This window comes from Emys orbicularis, chromosome 1 (genome assembly GCF_028017835.1).
Source record: "Emys orbicularis isolate rEmyOrb1 chromosome 1, rEmyOrb1.hap1, whole genome shotgun sequence".
NCBI classification, from domain to species: Eukaryota; Metazoa; Chordata; order Testudines; family Emydidae; genus Emys; species Emys orbicularis.
The window spans coordinates 178,464,685-178,481,519 of record NC_088683.1 but is presented as its reverse complement, the minus strand read 5'-3'; the positions used below and the strand labels follow the sequence as shown (position 1 = coordinate 178,481,519).

At 41.7% G+C, this 16,835-nt stretch overlaps 1 protein-coding gene across 2 annotated transcripts in view; it reads left to right on the top strand.

The window, feature by feature from the left end:
* Positions 1-16,835, top strand: part of DCAF6 (DDB1 and CUL4 associated factor 6) — a 127,202-nt gene that overhangs the window by 54,772 nt on the left and 55,595 nt on the right. The window contains exons 10-11 of one of the 2 annotated variants that reach the window (XM_065397437.1): positions 3,585-3,752; positions 13,748-13,807. The exons of the other annotated variant lie outside the window; for it this stretch is intronic. Coding sequence (XP_065253509.1) covers positions 3,585-3,752; positions 13,748-13,807 — 228 coding nt within the window. The remainder of the gene's footprint in view (positions 1-3,584; positions 3,753-13,747; positions 13,808-16,835) is intronic. 2 annotated transcript variants of the gene reach the window in all.

Here is a 16,835-nt window from a genome sequence, read left to right as displayed (position 1 = left end):
TAAGCACTAGAATAAATTGCCAAGGGAGGTTGTGGAATCTCCATCATTGGAGATTTTTAAGAGCAGGTTAGACAAACACCTGTCAGGAATGGTCTGCATATTATTTAGTCCTGCCATGAGTGCAGGGGACTGGACTAGATGACCCCTTGAGGTCCCTTCCAGTCTTATGATTCTGTGGTTAGTATCTACAGCTGTATCTGCTCACGCAGGAAGGAGGAAATGGTAGCAGTAAGACAGGAGGAATGAGAGAGGGACATGGAGAGTGAGAAGGGAAAGTAGAAGGAAATGAAGTGTGAGGTGTAGGCAGGGGTGAAAGTAACTTAAAGGACTTACGGGTACGCTGGAGTCCTGAGCGGGGGCGTGGCCTCAACTGGAAGAGGTGTGGCCTCTACCGGAAGAGGCGGGGCCTTTCAAGATTTAAAGGCCCTGGGGCTCCGCCTGTGGCTGGGAGCCCCAGGGCCTTTAAATCACCCCGGAGCTACCAGCTGCAGAGGCGGCTGGGAGCCCTGGGGCTCAGGGGAGAATTAAAGGGCCCGGGGCTCCGGCCGCCGCGGAGCTCTGGGCCCATTAAATCACCGCGGGAGCCCGGCTGCCAGAGCTCCGGCGGGGATCTAAAGGGCCCAGGGTGCCCTGCAGTGGCAGGAGCTCCGGGCCCTTTAAATTCCCGCCCGAGCCTGGCTGCTGGAGCTCTGGCGGCGCTTTAAAGGGCCCGGGGCTCCCCGCAGCGGCTGGAGCCCTGGGCCCTTTAAATCACCGCCGCGGAAGCTGGTCCAGTCCGGCACGGCGCACTGGCTCTTGCCGGTACGCCACGCCGTACCGTACCGGCTTACTTTCACCTCTGGGTGTAGGAGGACTGTTGGATCATGAAGGGATGGAGAATTTAAGAGGCAGGGTGGTAGGCCATGCAGTGGTGTGAGTGACAGGAGAGGAAAAAGAGAGGACTGTAACAGCAGTATTTTGAATATAATGGTGAAGAGGAGGAAAGGCAAACAGAAGAAGGTTGCAAAACCTAAAGGGAAGAGATGATTGGGTGGGGTGGGTTGGAAACCTTGAGAGGAAAAGCCAAAGATGATCCAGCCGTCAGTTTGGAGCGGGCAATGACGGATGTTCATTTGCGGGGGACAGAAAAGTTTTAGTAAGTGTTAAGAAACTGAGGGCAGTCACCATCTTGTGGATCAGAGTGACTTTCATAGAAATAGAGCATGATTCATAAGGGAACAGGAGAATGGACTACTAAGCAAGTAACTTTCACTGTTCTGTTTTATAATTTGCAACATTTATTTCAGGCACCTGAAATAACCTCCCCTGCGTCTGACAAAGTGGGTATTCACCCACGAAAGCTTATGCTCCAATATGTCTGTTAGTCTATAAGGTGCCACAGGATTCTTTATCGCTTTTAACCTCGCCTTTGAAACCCAAAGATTTTATTACTGTTTATTTGAATCATAGTACATATTTAAGTCCTTTGCATACTCTGTTGTCCTCAAAGTATATCATACAATGAATGCCTGACTTCCTGTTTCAGAAATACTCTTGTTCTTTTACATTTTGAAAAACAATCTATACAGACAATAGCCAGCACAAAAATAATACAAAATGGGATCTTTGTCACATTAGCCACTTCATCTGAAACTTGTTTATATTCTGTTAGAGAAGTTGAAACCTCTCAAATGTATTGTTGGATCATTGTTAAAGCTCCTGTAGTGAGACAAATCACTGGAAACTTTTAACTGTAAAATTGAAATTAATCTTCTGTTTCTTTAAGAGAGAAATCATAGCTGATAGAGATTTTTATTGCCCTGTCACTTACAAAAAGTTGTTAAAATGGGTATAAAATGAACATATTAGTTTTGGTTTTTGCTCTGTTTGTCTCACTCAACAGAAACTAGGAAATGTCCATTATTGTGATGGTTTTAATATTAATTTTAATGTGCTGCTGTTTTAAATTAGTGATACATTGTAAACTACTCAGTTTTATGCAACAACCCATATATAAAATGTTAATCAGACTTTATTTCCATAAACTGAGTGGCAGAGAGACACGCACATGTTGATTGTGTTTTTGGATACATTTTCTTCGTATTAGATGGTCAGATTAATTGGGACAAAATAGGTTTGTCCCGATTTTAAGCAAGTTCTACCTTATTTTGAACTGAGGAAGTGCCATTGGCATTTATTTTGTTTTCTGACTCCACTTGCTGGCAAGCTGAACTTCTGCTTGAAGATTCTGACTGCTATTAAAAGATTTAGTAAAGCAGAAATTCATAGACAAGAAAAATCGGTCCTTTTAAAATGTGAGGGATAACTTTTTAATAACTTTTAAATAACCATGATTTCTGGACTAAGTGGAACTGAATCCTTTAAGCAAATACTGGAAACTGCAATTTTAGCCACAATTGAGAAATAATTTAAAAAACAATTAAAACATACTTGGAACTTTGATTCCCCAAGTTACTAGGTTTTCTGTTATTTGACAACCCCTCCTGGCATATCTGTTTTGCATGCTGGGGTCCTTTTGGATATATATTTTCCGTTTTCCTTCCTGTTACATTTCATCATCAGCCACCAACTGATTGGTTGTAATATCCAGAAGTAGTGATAGACAAGGGACACTGGAACCCAAGACCAGAGGAAACCTGAATAGAGCAAGGGAAGGAGGAGAAACAATTTAGACTCCTGGGTAGTAATGATCGATTTCAGCAAATACCAGTGAATCAGAGATGGGCCTGGTACCTGAAGGAAAAGTGTGTAGCTGGCAAATAATAGGAAGAGGGCACGGTGAGAATAGTTAAGTATTTAAGATGGTATCTAAAGAGAGATTAGTGCTAAAAGGCAGTGGCAGGAAACCTTGGTGATCCTTTTGAGGTACCTTTTTATGGATCTAGTTAGCAGTGTTTCCAGATTATTTATTTATTTATTTATTTATTTATTTATTTATTTTTAAGGTTTGTATCTGGGAGTGTATAAGTTGAAGGCTACCAGAAAATAGTTGACAATATTAAAAATTGCTGCTTTCTGCTTGGACATCTGTCACCTCTGTCCATAATCCCCTTCCCAGGTATTTTTTCCCCCTAATGGCAGTTGGGATTATATAACTATTTGGTTAAAATGACATTTTAAAATAAAACCATTAAAGTAAGTGTCTTTGAAGTTTTAGCTCATGGATTAAGGTTGCATAACTTTTTCTACTTACCGAGAGTACTAATTTGGTTAGGCATACCAGGAACATATAAAAAGATGAATTTAGGGTTTTTGTTTTATTTTAAATCTATCTTGGTATATTTCATTTTTAAATTTTCTTCAGTTAATCGCTTAAATGGTTGGGGGTATGGAGGAGGGCATGTACCATGAAAACTGAACTTTAAACGTCCTGTGATTCATGCATTTAGAAAGAGAAAAACCCAAATTTAAATAAACATTTTGTTTATGCTTCTAATTATTGCACTTTAATAAGCTGCCATATAAAAGAAATACTTTGCTTTTATTCCTCGTAGTATCTGTTGCCTTGCTCTTCAGTCATTTGTTCTTTTTATTGTATGTTTTATGCCTTTTTCTTTTACACCTTTTTTTTCCCTGTCTGTCAGAATTTTTGGCACCTGAGTTAGCTATACTCCGTAGGGGCCTGCAGCGACTGAGGCTTAAGAAGGCTGAACAACAGAGACAGCGAGAGCTAGCTGAGGGTTCAGCACCACAGTCCTCCACCTCTGATCAGTCTTCCCCTAAGGGCTCCTCACAGGACCCTCAGACTTCAGGTTGTCATTTGTCAAGGTTTCTTAAGCAGCTGATGTAGCTGATATAGTTTGTGCTGCTATTGTTTGCTGAGATGCTTCCTCTTCAGAACAAAACAGTTAATGCACTTGCTGCTTATTTTTACCTTGCGTGTGGTGGTGTTATCACAATTAGATACACACTAATGGCAGCATTACAGTATTTATTTCCCTAATATTGTTGTGAGACATAGTTACATTTAAGCAGGTTATGAATAGTAGGCTACAGCAAATTTTGCCCAAATAGGATCACAACTTTCCAGAAGGAAGCTGAGCACTGCACATAACCAGAAATGGAGTTGTTTGAGCAGCACTTGTTAGAAAAGTGAATAGTGAAAGTTACTCTCATCTAGATGGAGCAATATATGTTGACACATAAGCACCCAGGGCTACATCTTCATATTAAAGGGGACTGTGTCAGTGAGTCATGTTAAGACTCTATTGGCTACATTCTGGGCTTACTGGCGCTAAACAATTTCACAGTAATGATGTAGTAAACAAAAAGCATATATAGATATTTTTGCTTCACTAAAAATTTCCTTCAGAATAGCATTTGCGCTATGCTCATTGTAAAAATGTCTCTAATAAAATGATGCTGTATCTTGGCTTCCAGCTCTCTTCCTTTTAAACTTATTCCATATCTTAAATAGACAAAGTGATGCAGAACTGGAGTAAGATGGTTGACTGATAGATCAATAAGTATATTGGATATAAAAATGCTCATTATATCTGATGTTAATTTTTGACAGACATAATAAGGAATTGAAAAGATCTCTCCTCTCAGTTCTATCTCACAGGAATCGCACACCCATGTACAATTGGTGCCACTCATTTATTTATGGGAATATTAGGAGTTTGGAATAAACCTTAAGGGCTTGCTGTCGTCAACTCAAGAAATATCTATTCACCTGATCTTGTCTAAAATTCTCAATCCCAGAAATAATTACAAGTTAATAGCTATTATGAATGGGGTTCACCAGAAATTTGATGTAATCGTGAAACTTGTGCATATGAAGCCTTAACTTTGCCGTTCCTGAATCATGAATGCTTAACTTTGCAGATTTAATATTCTCTTAATATACTGTAGTTTTGCATGGACTCTCCTTTTTCTTTTTTTAGGGCCAAATTATGTCACCCATATTTCCCTTGAGTAGCACGTTGTTCCATTGAAACTATGAGTAGGGGTTACACAATCTGGTCTTTAATCTTTAACATTTGCCTAGAGTATTTGAGTAGGTGGCACCAAAATATCAGAAGAAAAACCAGGTTTGCATGCTGTGATGCTGAAAAAGATGCCTCATGCACAAAACTGTTTACAGTGCCAGGTCACATGGAAAACTTTATGAACCCCTTGTCTCCTTGTGTGTTGAATGAGGCATGGCTTACTACTTTCATACTATGATCTTTAATTAGCTATGCATGCAAGCACAGTGTAGCCTTCTATCATTTAGAGTGTTGAAATATTTTTAACAAGTTCCATCATTTAGCTACTTCACAAGCCCGAACTCCTAACTCATGTAAATTATAGAACTCTTAATTCAGCCAAATCAAAAACTATTTTTACAAGAACACAGACACCTTTATTCCTGAAGAAACTATTTACCTGCCAAATTTCAACTTTCTATCCCTCTTTCCCCCTTATTTTCTCCCTCCCCCCCCCCCCCAGTTTTGGCACGTTTGTAAGTGGAATAGCATTTCTTTTCAGTTTTTCCTTTTTTTAAAAAAAGCACTCTTTGGGCAGTGACTGAGCCTAGACTGTTCATTGTGAAAGATAAATGTTTAGAAAGCTATACACTGCTGAAAGCAAGATCATAGAATGGAAACACTCTGACAATATTAACTATGGCTGTGGCTAGTGCTCCAGCTAGAATATGTAGATATTGAATTTAGCATAGTTGCTAGCATTGGAAACTCTTTTCCAGGGGCAATTTTCAAACGGGTTGGACGTTGGAGACCCCAGACCTTGGGGGACTGAATGTACATTCTGGTGTTGCTGCCGACACCAGTGGCTGCCTCCTTGCATGTGGAAAAAAGCCAGTAGAGCAGGGAAGACAATGGTGACCACAAGAGCAGTGGTCTCTGCCCTCAGAACTCAATAGCTACTCCTGACAGAGAAAGCCAGGACAAAGGCAAAAATCTTGTTGGCTGTTGTGCTTGTGAAAAGAGAATGCTGGCCATTATTACTCTGATGGACTGAACATCAAGATTTATTGACCCAAAAGACAAACCTTGACAGACAAAGCCAAAGCTAACATTTATGTTCTGGGTCAATAAATATTAATACTAATTCAGAGATGAAGTGTGGGATTTTCAGAAACACCAAGTGCTAGCCTAGCTTTACTCACATTGATGTCAATGATAAAATTGACTTCAGTGTATGAAAAGTTAGGCCAGGACTCTGCTTTTGAAATTCCCATCTGGAGATTGATGTATGTATTACTATTACTTTGAGTATGTGTCAGTGTGGATCAACCTTCCTTTTAAGCTGCACAGCCATGCAACAATCTTGTATATACAGCACAGGTCAGAAACCATGCTGCTATGTTTCTCCTCTGTGGCCCCAGTAGGGGTGTGATGTGGCCCTGTAAGAACCTGCGCCGCTCGTTCCCCCTCCCACTGTGACAGTGCATGCAGTTCTGCCTCTTCGCTGACGGGTGTGTGTGTGTGTGAGGGGGGAGTGCTTCTAGTATCAGGGACACAGTTGGGGTGTCCCTTGTGCAGGACCTCAGGTGAGGGATCTGGCTGAGCTCTGTGATGGCTAATCAGGTCAGCAGAGGGTCAGGACACCCCCCCCCCCACTTGCCCACCTGGCAGTTCAATACAAGAAATGTGCCCATTGCTGCTGCAGAGAGGGGCCCAGGGACGGGGGAGTCTGAAACCCTGGCCTGGAGGAAGTGTGGTCTGATGCCACAGATTCCTGGCCAGGCTTCTAAGATGACTGCTGTGGAGAAAATTCTGGGGACAGGGACCCATGTGAGAGATTGGGGAGGACACTTTAGGGCAGCATCTTCTGCACACTCTCCCCATCCCCAACCCTACCTTTATACATCCCTCACTGTGTTTAAAAAAATAAAAAGGTGGTGGTGGCAGGGAAAGCTTGCCCAAGGACAAAAATGTAGTGCTTAGTGGAGTTTGTAGCCCACTCAGTACAAAAAAAATTTAGAGAGAACATTGGTGTGGATTCCACTGTAGGTGTGCATACATATGAGACTGAAAATTTTCAAGTATCCATTGGGGTTGTGCATGTGCCCTGTGTCATCTCATGCTCCCATGCAAGGACATCAAAGGTGGAGTGGTTTTGACCCTCCCGTAGTTCCCTCTTACTGCATGTAGCAGCAAGATGGAATCTTGGAGAGTGATCCCCTAGTTCTTAGCTTCATCTAAATGTTACTACAAATCTTCTGAATTCTTCAGAACTCCTTTGATAACCTTTATCTTTGACCAATGTGATCATATTGATGCATCTTGACCAATTATTGATGTCTAGACACAGCTGTACAGACCTAGAGTGGGATCTGTTGTATAAGGTTCCTTAACATCCACTGTCCATCTTCCCTATTCTTCTTCATGGACCCTTCTCACAAAAGCTTGTTGCAATCAGAAGTGGCCTCATTACCTCATCTAGGAGCTGCAGAGAAGGTTCCAAAGGAATTCAAGGGAAGAGTTTCTACGCCTGGTATTTCCCAATCCCAAAGAAGAAAGGGGGTCTTTGTCCTATCCTGTTTCTAAGGAGACTCAACAAATACATATGCCATCTCAGGTTGAGGATGGTAATGCTTGTCTCTATCATCCCATCTCTCCAAATTCAAGACTGGTTCATGTCTCTTGACTTGCAGGATACGTACTTTCATATCACATCTATATGGGCCACAAGATGTACCTCAAATTCACAATAGGGCCCAACTATCTTCTTTTGAGTGGTGGTACCTATGTATATTCCACTGTGATCACACAGGTGCTCCATGTGCCTGAGGCAGAAGATTTTTGCTAGCGGAGTCTGTTAGTCCTCACCTGTGCCCTTCTTTTTCTCATGCTTTAACCAATGTTATAAGGGGTGATGTGGACCAGCGCCCTCTCCAGTTCCTTTCTACCGCTGCATGGCCTGAGATGAAACCCTTCTCTGTCCATGAAGTAGTTCTTCAGTGTTTTTCCTGTAAATATTGTAAAGATAGTTCTTATTAGATAATTTTTAGTGGTGGCTTTTATGGTATCTAGCTAGTTAAGATTCAGGGGTTCCTCCCCTACCTTTCCCTCCTCTCCCACATATAGAGTGACTATTATGCCCAAATTTCCAGGCTTAAAGAATGGTAGTTCCTGTGTCAGGGCTTTCCTGATCACAATGACTATCGGAAGTGCTTCTGCTGCCTTGGAGAATGTCACGTAGCTTTGAAGTCCCTGGAGATATATACTCCAGCACCGGAGAGAAAATTTCATAGACCACAAGCATACAACCCTAGGTCAGCACCACAACCACTTTACCATCAGAGGGAGATGGGATATGAACAGCCAAATTTAAAAACAGGACCCAGAAGACCAAGCATAATGCTCCATCTCCTTCCAATCACAGCCTCCTGTTAAGAAATTCTTTTGATGAGAATATTTGAGAGCTGAGAACCAACGCAGTTGCCACCTGCTTCATCTGAGAACGGTGATACCCATTTTGGTGGCTGCTTAACTTGCTTTTCCCATGCTTGGTGGATGGTAACGGACAAATGGATTCTTGACATTCATTCATTTCAGCTCTGTCATAGAATTCCTCTCCCCCTCCAAAACTCCCTTCCCCATCCCTCTTCAGAGACCACTCTCACAAGAAGATACTTATTCAAGAGGTAAACTTTCTCCTCCAGCAGGGGGACATGGAGCCAGTACCTGCTCAATATCAGTGGAAGGGATTTACTCAAAATATTTTTACCCCTCTCACGGGAGTTCCTAAGGTTCATTGTAGGTCTGGACCATTATAAATATAGGGTGCTCCCCTCTGACTTAGCAACAGCGCCAAAGGTAATGTCAGTTGTAGAAGTGCACTTTTGATGCCACAGATCATCAGTCTTTCCCTACCTTGGCAATTGTCTATTGACAGGGAAATCTTATCAGGAGGTATCAAGAACAACCGCATCACTGGGACTCTGTGTCAACACAGAAAAGTCTGTTTTAATTCTTACACAGATTGTAGTTTATTGGAGCAACTTTGGACTCTTTCAACATCAAAGCATAACTCCCTGAGGACACATTTCAATCCAAAAAGAATCTTGCTACTCAGCTCAGACAGAGCCCACAAACATGGTTCGTTATTGCTTCATCCTCTTATGTTACATGGCATCCTGCACTTAATGTGATGCCCTTTGCAAGACTGTACCTCTGTTGCCTATAGGCCTGGTTTCTGACTGTCTTTACCAAGCAGGGAAAACATGTAAATATTAGTCTCCCTCCTTCCCAGGGTGTGAGATTCTCTAACTTGGTGGGAGAACGGAGACCATATATATGTGGGAGCCCCTTTCATTCCCCCTCCACCTGAGAAAACTTCAATCACAGATGCTTCTTTGTTGGGATGGGGCACATAAAGCACAACTAACGTGGACTCCCTGGGAGTCCAGGATGCACATAAACCTCTTTGAACTGAAGAAATCTTGCTATGATATAGGGAAAAGAAACTGTCTTTAAGGTTAGTGATTTAAGTGAAAGCTTCCTGCTATGAGGGAGTGACTGAAGTAAGTTCTCATAGCCAAATTCTCCACTACTTCAAATACCAATATCTAGAAAAATGGCTCTGTTAAATTCTCTAATATGTAATTGAGTGCATCACTTTGTGTAACTATTTTCTTTGCACAGAAAACAAAGCCGAGACAAATACGTATTTATTTAACATGGTCTCCAGATTAATCTACAGTATATGTACTCTCTCTTAGGACTTTTAAAGCATCTTTCACTCTCTATCTGAGGCCTGGCTACATACAGATTTGTACTGCTATAACTATTTTGGTTAGGGGGTGATTTTTTTCTATGTTTTACTTATAATAGGTAGCCCAGTACAGTCCCTAGTTGCAGACATAGTTATGCCATTATAAAGGTGGTTTAGCTTATTCCCCTTCCCCTACGGAAATAGCTATACCCATATAAATGACCTTTACATCTCTGCTAGGGGAGTTGCGCCACTTTAACTGTGCTGGTATGAATACTGGTATACTTAAAATGGTACAACTAGTGTGTAGACAAGTCATTAGTATTATGCACAAATTGGATGGCTTAACGGTGGGTGACATGGAAGTATTTTGGTCTAAACAAATGCTACTTGACTTAAGCAGGAGGGGTGAAGAGGAGCATTCAGCATATAACTTCTTTCTAAATTGCTTTTTACATTTTGCTTGAGGCTCCCCAAAGTTATGCATCTCCAACTCCCTCTCTAAGGCCTGGTCTACACTACCCGCAGGAATCGGCGGGTAGAAATCGACTTCTCGGGGATCGATTTATCGCGTCCCGTCAGGACGCGACAATCGATCCCCGAATCGATGCTCTTACTCCTCCAGCGAAGGTGGGAGTAAGAGCCGTCGACGGGAAGCCGCGGAGGTCGATTTTGCCGCCGTCCTCACAGCGGGGTAAGTCGGCTGCGATACGTCGAATTCAGCTACGCTATTCGCGTAGCTGAATTTGCGTATCTTAAATCGACCCCCCCCCCCCGTAGTGTAGATGTAGCCTAAGTGGTGCTCTAATTTAGAGTATGCGGGCAACATGGCAAACTGCACTGGGACATAGACCCAGCCTGTGGATGCTCAGGTAAGTGCTGTTTTTTTGTTGGTTTTTTTTAACTATATGGCACAGTTTTGCAAACATTTTTTCAAAAGCTTTACCACAAAGGATTTAAAGTTATATATTTTCAGTATATTTACAAAACCAAGCCATATATTTAAAAAAAGGCACTTACCTGGCCTTCTCTAGGATGGTTCCTTGCTTGTGTTCAGTTCCCTATCTGAGCTGGGGAGTTACAGCATTTTGCATCCTCCAGTGCCACTTGGAATGGGAGCTGGCAATCTGTGACTTCGGGGGGACTTGAAAAAGAAAAACACAAAGTGAGTGTAAAATCTCTACGTGTTGAATGCATTTCTTAACCATGTTACGTGAGATGTTTAGCACATTCCCTAGAACTGTTTTATTTAAAAATTCTTGCAGGTAACATTCAAGTTAAGTGTTTCCAATACAGTGAAACTGGAAATCACTGAATTGTACGACTTCAAATAGCAGTAAAATACAGGTGATTTAAACCTGCATTTGTAGGGGGATGGTCAGTAAAATCTAAAAAACTTTTGCATTGCTAGTTTCTATGATTGAACATGATACAGATGTTTTACTTCTTGTAAGTAAATGCTGTGTAAAATATCTACATTATTCTTTAATGAATGGAGACAGTATGCTTGATGCATAAAACTTAGGGACATGGTGATAAATTTAACTGTTTACCAGTTGACATAACTAAAATATTAGTTTAGTCATGCCCCTTCTAATCACCTAGAACTGAGGTAAAAACTGACAAGAAGATTTTAGCATTCTTAAACTTTCAGGGCCGATTAGAATGTTTGAAAGAATTCTTAATCATTTTTCATGTAAGGGCTACTTTTTTAATAAAAGAAAGTGTAAGCAAATAACAAGAACAGGATTTCGTAGTATCACAGGGCTGGCTAGATTCTTACTGGCTCTATGTGGATGGACAAATCCCTGTTCCCCCTTTTGCTCCTATATGGAGGCTAATTGCAGTGGGTGAGACCGTGCATGGCCTGGGAGTCCATCCCCTGCACCAATGAGCAGAGCTGGCCTGTCTCGGTGGAAGGGGGCACAGGCTTTACCTTTCAGAGCGTGTAATTGGGTCACTAGGACTGCATTGTGGCAGCTGGAGCTGGAGTTGGGCACAATGCATTGAAAAATTGTACTGAGGTGGTGCATCTCCACGCCACTTTCTACCCCCTGGCTGTGATTTGAAACCACAATTTAGCACACTGTGTAAGTACCTCTGTGCTAAATTAGAGGTTCCCTTGCAGTTCTTATGAAGTGTATTGCATGTACTAGAAAGTAGAGTGTACTGTTATTGAGACTCATTTTCACTTGAGATTTAAGTTAGCATTTGAATCTAGGGGACTGATTCTGTGGACTGACCAAGCTGTGTTTGGTACAAGACTGGGACACGAGTGGACAAAGATGTCTTTTGAGCCACTTTTATCTTCCATAGCAGGTGGAGAGTCCACTGCATCTCCCTACAGCTGCCACCGTGACTCTCCCCAATCTGACTGTGGCTGGGGGGCGGCAGCGGGGGCTCAGAGCCGAAGCCTGGCCATCATAAAAACTGGGCAGGCAGCTGTGGGGAGCTGCTGTGGACCCTCTGCCTGCCCTGGGCAGGGAGGCCTAAGCAGCCCCCAGGCAGCTCTACAGGTCACCACACAGCAATGACTAGTGGCACTGGAACAGGGGGTGGGGATGGGCCTTGCCTTTTCCCTCTCCACCTCTTCTTTCCCCTCCAAAGCCCCGCCCTCCCGGCCAGGTCACTGTGGAGCCGAGCCATGGGGAGCTGCAGCGGACCCTCCACCTTCCCAGGGTGCAGGGGGTGGGTGAGCTGAGAGCAGCACCTGGATGTGTCCCAGGCTCCCCGCCCGGCCGAGGACAGGTGGAGGGTCTGTGACTCCCACAGCTGCCCGCGCGGCTCTCCCCAACCCAGCTCCGGCTGGGAGGGGGGATGCCTCGGAGCCTCAGCCCGGCCACGATAAGTAGAGCTCCACAAATCCGTGGATATCCGCAGACAATTTTTGCAGATCGCATGCAGATACACATTTTTGTATCTGCACAGGACTCTAGGAATAATAGCTTAGTCATTATTACAAAATTTCGAATACTGAACTAATTTATGTGCACCACCTGGACTTAGGGATGCCACAGAAATAAGATCTATGTTCTTTTTAGAGATGACAATGGAAATAGCTTTCACAGAAGATGTTTAATTTTTGCATCAGTAATGTGTCCGCCATGAGATGCATCGAAAGTGAACTATTAACAGATGATGTCTAACAGAAAAATCTTCTTTTGTGATCCTATTCCATTATAAACTGAAGCTTCATATAAGTCATCATGCCATGGTGCTATTTGATAACTGAGAATTTAAGTCTTCATGCATTTTTATCAGACTCCACTCAGGTTATAGCAGCCAAGAGTCTGCAGAGCTGTTGAATTATTCAGTATATGAACTGGAAATGTTTTTTTTGTTTTGTTCTTTTAGCATTTAAAGGCTGCATTTAAAAAAAACAAAAAACAAATTTGTTGCTCTATTTGGAAACTCTTCTCAGCTCTTAAATTCTATGGTGATAGGTGCTTTAAAAATTCTTGAGAATTCTAAAGCCATATTTGAAGACACTGGTCTAATATTGCATATTCTTCTGTGAAGTTTTAGATCACATTTATTCTTATAAGACTCGGGGGGCATACCTTCTCTCTTTAATTTAAGTTGCAGTTGAGTTTGGTGATGGGAGCATGGAATTTAGGAGTCATGACTCTTAAGGTATTGTTCCTGGCACAATAGAAGTTCTAGGTATAGTTCATCATCTTGATTTAAGCTCAGTTATCTGATCCCAACTAGCATTACCTTGAAAAGTCTGATAAATGTATTGAGATCCTTGCAACAATAAGTCTTTTGGTACAATTATAGTATAGGTTAACATGCCTGAAACTGGAAGGGAAAAACACAGCTTCTTTGATATCTTGTCAGCATACTTTTAGGGAAAATACTAAATGCTCGCATAAAGGAATGTGTCATGGTCAGAAGCATGTGGCTTTTCTCCTGTAGCACAGCTGAAAAATGCATTATAAATTACTGGCCACTTAAGAAACAAGCCCAAATGCTTTCTTACATTGCTACCTTATTTATTTTAAACTAACGTATGATCATGACATTGCTATGCAGTTTTCTGCTGCTTATATTTTAAGTTGAAATCTCATTTCTGTTTCAGATTCTCCTTCTTCTGTGGTTAACAAACAGCTCGGATCCATGTCACTTGATGAGCAACAGGGTGCGTGTGATAGGAAATATGCTATACCCAGCCATAGTTCACTGCAATGCAGACTTCCTTTTTAAATTTCAGTTCATGATGATAAACATGCTGTTCATCTTCATAAACTAGAATTCCTTAAGCAGACCTGCATTGGAAATGCCATAATACTCAGTTAAAATGATATCCTCTGCAAAAGTAGTGTAAATTTATTTTTAAAAATCTGCCCTTACCACCAATTTGATGTTTTTAACATAAAAGTTATACTCCACTCTGACACATTGTAAGTGAATTTAGGAAAAAAATGTTTTTTAATCAAAAGTAAAATTGCAAATCAGTTTTTAAACTGGTGTTTACAGATGGTAAACTCCTCTCGGCCCATTAAGGGGAGTTACCTTTTGGGTGAAACTTGCCTTTAACCAGATAAAGCCAAAGTAGCCTGACTTATGTAGGGTACGTGTGGATGTTGAGGAAGAAAAATCCATCCGATTTGGGGTCGGGGCAGTGGGCTGCACTGCAGCACCCACCTGTTACCTCAGCCTGTTGGTTGAAAGCTGCAACTCCTATGTGCAATTTTTGCTGTTTCACCTTACTTCTGTAATCAGTGGTCCCATGTCTCCTCTGGGAATGTCTACACAGCGAAGAAAAATCCATCGCTGGACTGTGCCCACTGACTTGGGCTGCAGAGCTCTTTCATTACTGTGTAGACTTCCGGGCTTGGACGGGAGCCTGAGTTCTGGGACCCTCCCACCCTGAAGGGTGAGCCTCAGAAGATTTGGATGCTTATCTCAGCCCTTAAATCTTCAAAACATGACTAGAAAGCTCAGAAAGAGACTTGTCTGTTCCAGTCACAGCTGGAATCCGGAAGTGTTGAGTTGATAACAAAAATGAAACCATGAACCTTCAAGATGCTTTGGTCCCAGAAATCAGGCAAGGTTTGGAAGTTTCCTTGTTATCTTTCCACGCTGGTTCGCTTGCCCTTAGAACTGCCTTGCATCTTAGAATAGGTAATTACATAAATGAAATAGAACTTAATTTCTAATAGTTGCATTCTTCCATAGTGTTTATGCTGTTGTGCTGATGTATGGAGATTTCCTCTTACAAATCAGTTTTTTATATGTAATAAAAATAAATATATCTGTTTATCTAAAACTTAATGGTAAACCTACTTTATGATCACTTATTTAAGACAATGACTCTCCTACTGTGATCTTAGGATCACCAGAAGAGAAAGTTAATGTCACTAGAACTGTGGTGGATTGGGAATCTGGATGAGGAAATAGTTTGTTAGAGGATTTATCTCCTATCAGATGGTCAGCAGAATAAAAAGCTGACTGTATTCTGCATCCATATCATCATTGAATTCTCTTAAATTAAACAATATCAGGTGGGGTCCGTATTTTGATGGGAAATCTCCAAGGAACTGCTAGCTGGTGCAGGAAGTTGTTGGTGCTTCAGTATATGGTACTTTTCCCTCTGATTTTGTTAGCTTGCCGTTAGAGCAGACGGTGCTCTTGGTATTGCCATCTTTTATGTCCACTTCTGGTCACTAAAGATCTTATAGCATTTATCATGATTTCATAATCCCACTATTCTAGCCACATTCCTGTGTGGGGTGGTTAATTTCTGCCTACCTGTATTTAATCTTGTATTTTCAAATGGAACATGATTTTCCAGGGCTTTGGAGCTGTGCTCCAGCTCCAGGCAAAAACCTGCAGCTCCACTGCTCCGGAGCGGCTCCGGCTCCAGGCTCCGCTCCAAAGCCCTGTGATTTTCTTCATTTGGTGTTTCACCTCAGCACTGGCTGCAATTCAGTAATGGGTGGTCACTGTTTAAGGGCGGTATTGTTTCTTTAAGCCATTACCTAGATTGACAGGTGTGGAGAGAAATTGTATAACTTGGACTATGGAATGGTTGCTGGTGTTCTCTAAAAGTCATTGGCCTAGTCCTGAGGATTCTTATTGGGTTTTTACTTCGCTCTTACTTGAGCAAACTCCTGGAGCTTTTTGTAGACTGGTATTTTCACTATTTAGGATTTTCACCATTGCGTCTAAAGTCAGCTGGTGATTGTGGTTTTGTTGTTGTGAGCCTCAGTATGGAACTCATTCCTGTCCCCTGACATAGATTACATTTTGACCCTCTCACTTAGAAGGAAATATCTTTAAGTTTCCCCCCCAAAATATGTCTTAGAACGACCACTACTGCCTTTATATTTTGACACTATTGATCTGCTTTTCCTGGAATTGGGAGGTTAACGTTGGGTATAGTGAGGAATGGAGTGGGGCCTGGGGAGAGATCATGATGCAGACTGCTTGACAGCTGGAATCAGGAAGGGACTTCAAAATCTCAGGATGTGGGAGTGTGAATGATTATCAGACTCCATTAAAATACATTGCTAATTATATTTTTAAAGCTTTATACTCTTTTTTTTTTTTCCTGAGTATATAAACAATTTTACATATTCAATACAACTTTTGCTAATTACCTTCAATTACACAAAAATCGAGATGCCTCCTAAGGGATGGGAGAGTAGAGTCCTTAGTCTCTAACTTCCAACCAGGCCAAATGTGATCTGGTAACATGCCTCTGTACTGTTAGTATCGCACAGAGAAAAGCTAGAATTTTTGTGAACTTGTTTTGCACGGATGTAGTTTTCTGAGCAAATAAGTGGATTTATTAGTGTAATTTTCCTTTTTACATGATTGAAGAAAGTATTTCAATTCCAGATCTTTCTAATTACAAAGGGAGATAAAAGTTCACTTTTTTTGCTTAAAAGGAAATGGAGGGTGGACTTTGTCCTGTAATATTTCCTTATGGCAAAGCACAATATGAAATGATAGTCATAACTTTTCCCACAATTTACGTCAAATGTGCTGCTGTAAAATAGAGAACTGCTGGTCTTATAGGCATATATATTCAGAGTGGAATGCAAGGAATTTGCAGGAATTTAGCAGTATTGATTTGCTGCTTGTTACCTTGGTAACTACCTCTTACCTTGTTTGTTAGGGCTTGTGAACAGGCTAATAGCTCTGGAGATGGAAGTTCTCTG